At 39.8% G+C, this 12,698-nt stretch overlaps 2 protein-coding genes across 2 annotated transcripts in view; both read left to right on the top strand.

Annotated features, from left to right (window-relative positions):
- Window positions 1-12,698, top strand: part of fgf11a (fibroblast growth factor 11a) — a 110,618-nt gene that overhangs the window by 29,707 nt on the left and 68,213 nt on the right. The gene's annotated exons all lie outside the window — the stretch shown is intronic.
- LOC103037073 (UDP glucuronosyltransferase 5 family, polypeptide G1) overlaps window positions 7,424-12,698 on the top strand; it is a 246,053-nt gene continuing 240,778 nt past the window's right edge. Inside the window, exon 1 of the mRNA XM_049481993.1 lies at window positions 7,424-8,080. Within this exon, the coding sequence (XP_049337950.1) occupies window positions 7,564-8,080 (517 nt within the window). The 5' untranslated portion in view covers window positions 7,424-7,563. The remainder of the gene's footprint in view (window positions 8,081-12,698) is intronic.

Genomic DNA, 12,698 nt, shown 5'->3' on the forward strand with positions numbered 1-12,698 from the left:
ACACATAAAGAGAGCAAGAAATTCCTGTAAGTAACACTTCACAAGTTCAGCACAGCTGTTAACTGAAAGCCTAAATTCCAGGTGACTCTACCTCATAAAGCTGACTGAGAAAATCCAGCCAAGATATGCAAAGCTGTGATCTAGGCAAGAAGTCCTTTAAATAATCTAAAATATTATAATGAACTTTATACAGCAGACTGACAAGAGTTTTAGGAGATTATCAGTACAAAAAAAACATATTTTGGTATTTTAGTTTTTACACATTTTTGTTTACTAAATAATTCCATATGGTTTTCATCATTATCATAGGATAACTTTAGTATTAATCACCAATGCAGAACATTTGAAAAATAATGACAAACCACTGAATTTATTGAAAATATTTGTTTTACTTCTTCTTGATTGGTGGTCTTTTCTCAGTCATGTCTCGTATTTGTTAAATTCTACCAGTAACACAACTGATTAAACCTAATGAAGTACAACTTAATGAAGTATTGATTAGACTGGATAGTTACTATCAAATGAAGCCTGCTCAATTGAACTATTGCACTAAGGCAGGGGTGTCCAAACTACAGCCCACGGGCGATTTGCGTCCCGTTTCCTTTTTTGGAGCGGCCCGCGAGGTATTTTAGAAATAGAATGAAAGTTGGCCCGCTGTTAAGCAGGTTTTTATAATGTGAGATTCAAAGTTTGAACGCTAGGTGTCAGAAACGGCCCAAAGAGTCTAAAAGCGGAGAGAGTGCGCATTTCTAGCACAGAAAAATGGGGCAAAGAGTCTAAAAGTTGCCGTAATTAAGGAGTTTAATATTAAGAGACATGAAATTAAACATCAATTTGAAAAATCTTAGTTTACACAACACTGTCAAAGATAAAGATAGTAAGTCAAGTAAAATGGTGTGTAAATGAAATAATCAGGAAAAAAGTATTATTTAAAGTGGTATATTTCATTATTTGTTTTATTACGGAGTGTGGCCCGTGACTTCAAATATATTTCTCCTTCTAACCCCCAACAAAAAAAGTTTGGACACCCCTGCACTAAGGATACAAATGAAGCGGAGTCAGTTTTAACCAGACCAAATTGTGCTGGTGTGAAAACACCTTTAAGACCCTTAAAGGAAGGTGGTTTTGGTCTGGTCCCAGACTAACTTGATTCATTTTTGAATCAGAACATGATCTGACCTGGATCCGATTCAACTATCATGTTTACTCTGCAAGTTTAAGCTAAAAAATCCTCATAACTTGAATTGTAACCCAGATAATTACTACAGTTACTACAATACTACAGTGAATAGTAATTACTTTCTTGCTCCAGACTTTCTGCTCCACATAGGTCTAGAATACTTAAATGTGATTTGGTGTCCTTGGCTTTTTTTCGAGTGTGAAAGCAAATTAAAATGCTTAGAGGCACAAATGCTTTAGATCCAAGCAAACAAACTGGATGAAGAGAAGAGAGATGTAAACACAGTAAAAGTGGAGTAGTTTTGATGTCTGGTTGGCTCTTGGTGGCACTGTGTGTGTGTGTGTGTGTGTGTGTGTGTGTGTGTGTGTGTGTGTGTGTGTGTGTATGTGTATGTGTGTGTGTGTGTTTTCCATATGTGTGTCCTGTCACTATGGCTTTGCTGGTACAGTGTGATGATCATGAGGAGTCCTGACATCTCCAGCTGCAAGCTCTGCATGTCCCACTCATCTTAAAACAATCACACACACACACACACACACACACACACTGTATGCGAATAATCCCTCAATCACTGCACAAACCCATACACACACATACACAATACATGTAAATGTCCTTTAACTGCAACAGCTTGAGTACATGCCTTCTAAGTTAATTTGGTTTTAATCAGCTCCACTGATCACACTTCAGGACCCCACAGGACCACCACAGAGCAGTGGCATGGTGATGACTGGTGTTGTGCTGATATAAGTGAGTGAATCTAACACAGCACAGCAGTGCTGCTAGAGTTTTTAAACACTGTATTCACTCTCTGTCCACTCTTTTAGTCACTTTTTAGCTTGTATAGATGTAAAGTAGGTCAAAGTGCATTGCCCACAGGACATTGGCTGTTGGATGGATATTTCTGGTTGGTGGACTATTTTAAGTCTAGCAGTGACACAGTGGAGTGCAGCGATGCGTTTAAAAACTACAAGCTGCATCTGATCCTCTTAAACCAACACAACACACACTACTAACAGTCCACTACTATGCCAGTGACACTGCAGTGCAATGAATAATGCAAAGAAAACAAGTTAATAGTTTAATCACATTTTTCATGTATCGTGGCATGTTCTCCTCCACCAGTCTTACACACTGCTTTTGGATAACTTTATGCCTTTACTCCTGGTGCATAAAGTCAAGCAGTTCAGCTTGGTTTGATGGTTGTGATCATCCACCTTTCTCCTGATTTTATTCCAGAGGTTTTCAATTTGATAAAATCAAAGAAACTCATACATTTTAAGTGGTTTCATATTTTCTCATATTATTTTTAGAGCTGTATATATACAGTACTGTGCAAAAGTTTTAGGCACCTAAGCAAATTACACTAATTCATTTATCTCAGCAATACAAGTGTTTTTGGCAAAAAAAGCACCACATATGATTTTAACAGATGGAAATAAACATAAATACAGTAAAAAGTAACAAGAATTTCTCATTTTCCTGAGCCAAGCTGAATAACAAAGTGTAGTTCCAGATTTCTCCTGGATGCTCCTCAGCCAGCATGTGTATATGTTCAGTTCTGTCAGCAGCTCACCTGATTTACCACATTTACCAATTTACCAAACCAGGTGTTGATATGATGAGAACTAGAAATAACTCTATTAAACTCAGATGAGAAGAGATTATGAGATGTTTTAAGGAAAACAGGGCTGTAAAAGAACAGTTTTTTGTAAAATTGCTGTTTGTATTTATTGTAATGCTGTAATGTGTTTCACTGAGCTAATAAACACGTACTTCACAGATAAGAAGCTTTTTCTTTACCTAAAATTCCCACAGGTGCCTAAAACGTTTGTACAATACTGTATATACATTATCTTATATATTAGACTGATAATAAAATTGTTAGGTGATCTCCACATTCCTGATTAAGCAACATGCAACATTAAGCAAATGTGGGTGTGAAATAGAGCTGTGTGTTTGAGAGAGAGAGAGAGAGAGAGAGAGAGTAATTAAGCTAAAAGACAGAGACACTTGAAGAAGTCATAAATGTGTCAGTTTGCTTGTATTTGCGTGTGCAGCAAAACTGCAGGCAGATTAGCCGGGTTTATGAAGTATTTCTGCTCTTGAGTGAGCGAGCGAGGGAGTGAAAGTGAAGGAGAGAAGAGAGACGCGCCCACCGCTGTTTGTTTGCCTTTATAGCTCCTGACATCACAGAGAGAGGCAGAAAAAGAGGGAGCGAGAGCGGGAGAGAGGGGGAAAGAGGGTGGAGGCTGATTAGCATTGTGTCCATGTCCCACTGCCGTGACTCTGCTGTGAGAGCGAACAAGGGAAAACAAGAGTGAGGGAGGTAGAGAGAGAGAGAAAGAGAGAGATAAAGAGAGAGAGAGAGAGAGAAACAGCCTGCTCAGCGCATTTCTAGAGGCCAGGGTGAGGAAGAGGAGATAGGGAAGAGAGGGATGAGTGGTGAACTTGTGAAGAGAAAGAAAGGGCATGTCTCTCTAGCTCACGTCTCCTCTCACTCATGCTCTCCCATTCTCTTTCTGTCCCTCTCCCTTTTTTATCACTCCTTCTTTGTCCATCTTTCTCATTCTCTGACAAGTATTGTTTTTTCCCCTGTTCTGTGTGTTTTCTCACTCTGTATCTCTGTCTCTTCTATTTTCTCTCTTACTTTTTTCATCTCTTCCCTTTCTCTTTCTTCTCTCTCTTGCTTTTCCTCCCTCTTTACTTTTTATCTCTCTTCTTCATCTCTCCTAATTCACCTTTCCTTTATCTCTCTCTCCATCACTCGTTTTCTGTATTTCTTATTTTTCTTTTCCTCATCCTTTCTCCCCCACTCTCTCCTTTCTCTGTATCTTTTTTCTTATTTAAATCTCTCACTCTCTCTTTTTCCGGTATTTCTCTTCTTTGTCATTCCTTTTTCACTTTTCACACTTTTTAGTCTCGTTCTCTCTCATTCTCTCTCTGTCTTCCTCATCTTCCCTCTTCTTTTCTCTCTGGTTCTGTCTCTCCCTACTTCATTCTCTCTTTATTTGGTCTCTTCTTCTCTTCATTTCTCACCCTATTTCTCATTTTCCATTCATTTAATTTTCTATTTTCTTTTATTTCTTTCTCTCCACCTTTTTATTTTGCTTCATATTACTTTCTTACTTCTCCCTCAGTCTCCTCACTGTCATTCCTTTTTAATTTCACTTTTCACTTTCTCTTCCTTAGTTTCTTTTATTGCATATTTATTATTAATTCATCTTTTTTTTCGGTTCCTCTTTATTGTTTTCTCTCTATCTCTCTCTCTCTCTCTCTCTCTCTCTCTCTCTCTCTCTCTTTCTTTGTCTGTGTGTCTGAGTGTGTTTCTTCTTATCCAGCACTTTTCCTCTCTGCTGTGCTTCAGGTGGTTGAGTGTCTGAAGTAGCTGTGCTTTGCTTCAGTGGAGTTTCTTTTACTTTACTCAAAACTGCACACCCATGCAGACACACAAACTCAGACAGCACAGTACAGCAGCTGTGGCTTTTCTATAATATGTGTGTGTGTGTGTGTGTGTGTGTGTGTTTGTGTAAGGTGAGGATGGGGTGAGGGTGGTCTAGTGCCAATGGGGGTGAACAGGTCAGGGGTGTTGGAGTCAGACACACACCTCAGTTCATGTCCACATCCACACACGCCATTAATCTCTGTCACACCACATGGCAACACACACACACACACTCACCCACACACAAACACAGTTTTGTGGAAGTATATTTGTGTATCTCCTGAGTTACTATAGCTAAAAATACACAGATGTGCCAAAAGTCATTAAACATGAATTGTGTCCCATGACTTTTGCCACACTCCATGGAAGCTATAGAACTCTGCACTGACCAGTATGACATGCATGTGGGGTTTCATGCTTTAAATTAAATTGATAATTCTAGCCAGACACCGATCAGCCTGTCATGATAATTACCATCCACTGCACTGTCCACTGTGAGTAGTAATGCCTCCTAAGACACAATGTCTCACTGTGATCTACGAATGTTAAATACCCACACAATTTGCATCAAAATTGCAACCTGCATGCAAATTCTGCATGATGGCCAATGTTCAGTCATACTCATGAGATAACACCTCACAACTTACACAGTTGTGAGTATTTCCAAGCAAAACACTTCGTTTTCAGCTACACAGCTGAGTTGAGTTGAGTGTATGTATTCAAGCACAAATAAAGCTCCATATTTTGACAAATAAATAAATAAATAGCTCCCTGAAAGATTTCCTAAAGGATTACAAAATATTCATGTTTTCCATCATGGCAGGAAAATTTACCACAGAAAGCTAAATACTTACAGGTGTTGGACAATGGAACTGAAACACCTGTTATTTTAGTGTGGGAGGTTTCATGGCTAAATTGGAGCAGCTTGGTGGCCAATCTTCATTAATTGCACATTGTACCAGTAAGAGCAGAAGGTTTTGTGAAGGTTCAATTAGCAGGGTAAGAGCACAGTTTTGCTCAAAATATTGCAATGCACACAACATTATGGGTGACATACCAGAGTTCAAAAGAGGACAAATTGTTGGTGCATGTCTTGCTGGCACATCTGTGATCAAGACAGCAAGTCTTTGTGATGTATCAAGAGCCACGGTATCCAGGGTAATGTCAGCATACCACCAAGAAGAACCAACCACATCCAACAGGATTAACTGTGGACGCTGTAAGAGGAAGCTGTCTGAAAGGGATGTTCGGGTGCATAAAAATAAAAACATAAAACAATGACTGCCCAAATCACGGCCCAAATCTGTTTCCACCAGAACTGTCCATTGGTACAATAAATTATTTTGGTCTAAAACCAGGTGTTTCAGTTTTATTATCCAACCCCTGTATATACACACTCATTCACAGTTCAGGATTTCTGACTGGGCCAACAACTGGGCATCCTGCAATATTGGAAGTACCTTTATATTTAAAGTTACTTAAAATATTTTATTTTAATTCCATAGAAGAAACTCTATTGTATTATCGGTTCCATTAAAACTGGTAGAAATGTGAATTTGCTGAAAAGCATGAATGGAATCAGTTCGAGAATCTTTTGTTATCTTGGATGAAAAGGGCTACATGTCAGTGTAAAGAATCTTTTAAAGGGCTGAATAACCTTTACTTGATGTATCAAGTGAGCCATCAATCAAAAAAACAATTGAAACACCTTAATGTTTCAGAGAGTGTGTGTGTGTGTGTGTATTTCTGGAATGTGTGGTGGGCTAGAGTGCAGAAAGTGTGTGTTTATGTTGGAGAGTGTTGAGCGTTTGGGAGCTGACAGCATGTTCACATTGACCTGTCCTTTAAATCTAGGCGAAGAGTAATTATATCAGCTTTAAGGTCATTACATAACAGCACAGTCAGGTGTTGGGTGATGGGTTGTTATGCTGCCCCATTAATGAGTGTGTGTCTTTGTGTTTGTGTGTGTGTAAAAGAGATAGAGAGAGAGGGAGAGAGAGAGATGGGGAGGAGGCTAATAAGATAAAAGAGATTGTGTGTGAGAAAGAGAGAGTTTTGGCTCATTCTTAAGTTTGACTGTTCTAATTGTCTTGTACTGCACACAATGTACACAAAGGTAAAGCAGGTCCACTAAGTACACACACACACACACACTGGCAACCAGGTTGTGGGAATAAGTCAGGGTGAGGGGCTTTGTTGCTTTGCTGGTTGGATCGTTAATGTAATTAACAGATGTAAAAAGGTTCACACTAGAAACCTCGGCAGAGGACTTTTACCCCTCCCTCCCTCCTCTCTTTCTTTCCTGTTTATCTCTGCCTCTTATCTTTCTACAGTCATTTTTCTTTTCTTAACGTTCTCATCACACGTTCTTTCTCTCCGTCTGTCGGCTGACTTTAATCACTCCCTCGCTCCTTTAACCACAATTCATTAAACTTAACGGAGAAAAAAAAAATACTAATTAGTTTGACTTTAATTAATCTTGGACTACCCATGTGCCATCTCTGTGCTATCTCTCTGTGTGCATGTATATATATATATACAGTTGTGGTCAAAAGTTTACATACACTTGTAAAAAAACATAATGTTATGGCTGTCTTGAGTTTTCAATAAGTTCTACAACTCTTATTTTTCTGTGATAGAGTGATCGGAACACATACATGTTTGTCACAAAAAACAGTCATAAAATTTGGTTCTTTCATAAATTTATTATGGGTCTGCTGAAAATGTCACCAAATCTGCTGGGTCAAAAATATACATACAGCAACAAAATTTGTCAATTTTGGTGATGTAGCGAGTTGTGTCAATCAAATTAGCTTCATGTCATGGCCTCTTCACTTCTTGTAAGTGATTCTGATTGACTACAGCTGTTGACTTCTCATGAGCCCATTTAAATAGGGCTCATTTGACCCAGTGATTAGACTCAGCTACAAAAGCTACAATGGGAAAGTCAAAGGAACTCGGTGTGGATCTGAAAAAGCGAATTATTGACTTGAACAAGTCAGGGAAGTCACTTGGAGCCATTTCAAAGCAGCTACAGGTCCCAAGAGCAACTGTGCAGACAATTATACGCAAGTATAAAGTGCATGGAACAGTTGTGTCACTGCCACGATCAGGAAGAAAACGCAAGCTATCACATGCTGCCGAGAGGAGATTGGTCAGGATGGTCAAGAGTCAACCAAGAATCACCAAGAAGCAGGTCTGCAAGGATTTGGAAGCTGATGGAACACAGGTGTCAGTCTCCACAGTCAAGCGTGTTTTACATCGCCATGGACTGAGAGGCTGCCGTGCAAGAAAGAAGCCCTTGCTCCAGAAAAGGCACCTTAAGACTCGGCTGAAGTTTGCTGCTGATCACATGGACAAAGATAAAACCTTCTGGAGGAAAGTTCTCTGGTCAGACGAAACAAAAATTGAGCTGTTTGGCCACAACACCCAGCAATATGTTTGGAGGAGAAAAGGTGAGGCCTTTAATCCCAGGAACACCATGCCTACTGTCAAGCATGGTGGTGGTAGTATTATGCTCTGGGGATGTTTTGCTGCCAGTGGAACTGGTTCTTTGCAGAAAGTAAATGGGATAATGAAGAAGGAGGATTACCTCCAAATTCTGCAGGAAAACTTAAAACCATCAGCCCGAAGGTGGGGTCTTGGGCGCAGTTGGGTGTTCCAACAAGACAATGACCCAAAACACACATCAAAAGTGGTAAAGGAATGGCTAAACCAGGCTAGAATTAAGGTTTTAGAATGGCCTTCCCAAAGTCCTGACTTAAACCCCATTGAGAACATGTGGACAGTGCTAAAGAAACGGGTTCATGCAAGAAAACCATCACATTTAGCTGAACTGCACCAATTCTGTCAAGAAGAGTGGTCAAACATTCGACCTGAAGCTTGCCAGGAGCTTGTGGATGGCTACCAAAAGCGCCTAGTTGCCGTGAAAATGGCCAAGGGACATGTAACCAAATACTAATGTTGCTGTATGTATATTTTTGACCCAGCAGATTTGGTGACATTTTCAGCAGACCCATAATAAATTTATGAAAGAACCAAATTTTATGACTGTTTTTTGTGACAAACATGTATGTGTTCCGATCACTCTATCACAGAAAAATAAGAGTTGTAGAACGTATTGAAAACTCAAGACAGCCATAACATTATGTTTTTTTACAAGTGTATGTAAACTTTTGACCACAACTGTATATATATATATATATATATATATATATATATATGTGTGTGTGTGCACTATCTACATTATTTAACCTAAAAGAGAAATTAGAATAGAAATTAGAAATCACCTCACATCAGTACAGCAGAGTCCAAGTTCCACATTTAACAAATTTGTGGCAGTATAAACACACACAGTATGGCAGGAACACACACCCAGTGTGGTGCACAGCCACCTACGCATTTATGAAGCATTTGGGGGTTGCTCAAGGGTACCTCAGACACTGTGACGAGGGGAGTAAACGTGCAGTTCCCCCACCCATCACTTACTGCCAATCCAGGGTAAAGAACCAGTAACCTTCCCTCCTATATCTACTGGTTTAACCACAGGCCACAGCTTCCCAGTACCCTAACACCCAGTAGAACAATTGGCTTTATCAAGAGCACCTTAGCCATGGATCTTGCACCCTCTAGTCTAAGGGATAGAAATAGACTGTAAAAAAAGATGGACGCCATGTCGCCGTTCCCATTCATTCAGTGAAAATGAAGCCAAAATCTTCCGCCATGTTGGCGATCCTGAAACCCGAGTCTGCGCAGTAGAGACCAGAGGAGGGAGAAAGACTGTGGAGAGACAGCCTACTCATTTGAATAACCCCGCCCCTGAGGGCTGCCTCGAGGTCACAGGCTGCAGAGCAGAGCGGAGCGCAGCTGACGGTCTGTTATTTGTCCCGCCCATAACCAGCCCTTTTACAATAACCACACCTTTTTTGAATAGAGCTGAATAGCGTTTTAAAAAAACGAATTCTGTGGGGACATAAAACCATTGAAGCCTATGGGGATGGGTGTAGTTACACAGCTTTCTGAAACCGAACAGCAGGGGGCGCCCGACCTGTGGTGGCTTCACTGTTGAGACATGATGCTCTGTCCAGCTATACACAGTTTATGGACAGAACCATTAATCTTCTGGGCCTGAGCTCACTTTTAAACTTTTAAACTGGACCATGGCTGCCTATACCTAGATCAGCACCACACAAGAATACACTCAGGAAACATGCTATAAACTTCAAACTTCCTCATTCAAAATTCTCATTCAGTAATGAGAAAAGTAAAGTTACACTTTCTATGCAATCAAGAGTAGAGTAGAGTAGAGTAGAGTCAGCACATATGAGTTTTCTGACTTGAACATAAAAGGTAATTGCAATAAATTGCTGAGGTTTTCACAGTTTGCAAATCAAACTGTCATCTTAATTATTCTTTAGTGCATTTATGAGATGAATTACAGCAATGTTCATGTCTGCATCATTGCAGTTTTATCGTATTGTTTTATTGTTTTTTTTTCTCTTGTGTATTTAATTTAATTCCCAACACCGATAGCTTAATATTGCTTATGTATTTCTTGCCTGTGACCAACTGTTTACTTATTAAACATTAATAACTGACTTATAAACGCTGTTAGAAGCAGCATTTCTATAATACATCATCATTGATTTTCCCAGGCGCCCACGCCTTCGGCCCGTAGAGCTGAAGCGGGTTTGTTTTAGGGGTGTTGAGCGCGTGTCTGAGTGAGGAGGGATGGTGAGGGTTTTCCATGGGAAGATGATTGATTGCCCAACTAAATATTGCTGTTCCAGCACGGGCTCTCCCCCCTCTCTCTCTCGATTAGTCACAGTCAGATTAGGGCAGCGGGAGCGCCCACTGTAATTTTATGCAGTTTAGCTGCTCACTTCTCATGAATATGAAACAACACCTGCATGATTCTTCTGCTGCTCAGCCATACACACTAGCAGCGTTGTTGTGCTGGCTGTGGACTGTGTTTTTCCTGCTGGAGGAGCTGTCCCTACTGTTCATGCACTGGTGGCTTGCTTTTACTTGCACATATGCTTTCCTCAGTAATGGGATCTGTGCTGTGAAATCTGCATATTTCTCCACAGTAAACACAGTTGCTTTCTAAGAGGAGGAAGACGGAAGAAGCACTGAATCACCATTTGCGATGCACTTATAGGAATCTGACCTTGACCTTTAACCTAGTAAAAACACACAGTAAATACACAGCCATAGCTTTGACCTTTAGGGGACAGCTGCCCCAAAGCCAAAGACATCCAAGCATTGTCCCAAGACTCCTGGTATTTGTCTAGATGGTCTTGGGGAAACTTAAGTCAGTTTACAAGACAGGCATATCTAAAATCTTCTCTAACCATATTTTACTCATTTGCAGCTAATGTGCCTCAAATTATAGGCATTGATTCATTCTTAAATATCATCATATATCATATAATGTACAAAAAGTCACTTCAGGACTGCTTGTGGGCTTTACACCCCTCTAGTGGATGCTTGGCATGTTAACCGACACTTTAAAGTACTTTTTAAACATGTTACATTGTTTTCTTTTACTTTAGGGGGAGGTCGGTGGGGGTTAGGGGGGTTGCCAGGTCTGCAGTTAAAGTTTTTAAAATGTCAAGCTATTTAAAAATGCTCCTGCCCACCGGTCATCTTGAGAAAACCACCACTTTAAGAAAGTAACTTTTGATATTAATGACCTCACAACCTTTTCATTTTTTAAGGGACTGAAGGTACTTGCTGCTGTATGATCAGCAATTAATAATATATACCATAATATTTCTTATGCTGTCTCCATACTTAAGTTGAGCTAAAGCTTAACCTGTTCACCCTGTTGTAGTAAAATAGCCAAATAATTGAAATATATTAAGAAAATCAAAACATGGTCACCAAAAACAATTCAAAAAGTTTAGGTAGACCATGTTTCCATCAAATGCCAATTTCTGCTATAATTCTCGACCCTGTTGAGCAGCTTGCCATGACAGGGTAGACTAAGGTGTTGCCACTATGATCCAGAGATCACTGGTTCGAATCCAGGTCATATAGCTTGCCATCAGCTGCCGGAGCCCTCAGAGCACAATTGGCCTTGCTCTCTCTGGTTGGGTAGATGTCGCTCTCTCCCCACATCACTACAACGTGTGATGATGCACAGCAAAAGGTGTCTGTGAGCTGATGTATCGGAACCGGGTCGCTGCGTTTTTCTCCGAACGCGCTTTGATGCTACTGGGCAATGCTACATCAGCAGCAGTTTGAAAAGATGTATCGGAGAAGGCATGTATTAGTCTTCTCCCTTCTTGTGTTGGGTAATTGGCCTTGTAAATTGTGGAATTTAAAAAAATGGAATTAAAAAATGCATGTAAAATAAAAAGGAATAAAAAGTGAGAAAAGTATTTAAGCTGGGAAAATGTGATTTCTGTCTGTCATTTTATCAATATAAAAAAATGAATTACTAATAGTAAAAATAATTTTAAAAAGTTATGAGATGGCAGTATTATTATAATGACCCATAAATAGCAGAACTCAAGGTGCCTTGATATTGGAAATATAGTGCAATTTTGCTGTGTTTATTTGCACTAAGCATATGCAAAATACCTGTTTAACTAACTAGATTCATGTAAACTCAAATTTTATCTCTAGTATCTTCAAACATCCAAAGATTAGGCTATAAATATGAGTATATAATCTGGGTATTTGGTCAGGGGTCTGTCTGCAGTGAGGATTCACACACACAGTGTAAGTGTTACGTAAATCCATCACACATAAAGTCCCAGAATCCACTCTAAAGCCCCAAATCCTCAGTGGCCACTGAAATTAGCACCCTGTACATGTGACTTGTTCATTCAATTAGGAGTGTCATGTGAGATTCAAACACTTCTGGAGATTTATGCGCATTATGAGCAGAGACTGAAAGCCATAGTGTCTTGTGTGATTATGACTGAGTGAAATCATACGTCAAAAATGATCCATATGTGTCCAGACATGCCCTCATCCTAGCGAGCATCCGTAAGTGATGATCAGTGACGTAGTTTGTGCGCATCGTTTCAGTGATAAATGTTCTTTATGGAGGAATACAAATGT

Source organism: Astyanax mexicanus, chromosome 8 (genome assembly GCF_023375975.1).
Source record: "Astyanax mexicanus isolate ESR-SI-001 chromosome 8, AstMex3_surface, whole genome shotgun sequence".
NCBI lineage: Eukaryota > Metazoa > Chordata > Actinopteri > Characiformes > Acestrorhamphidae > Astyanax > Astyanax mexicanus.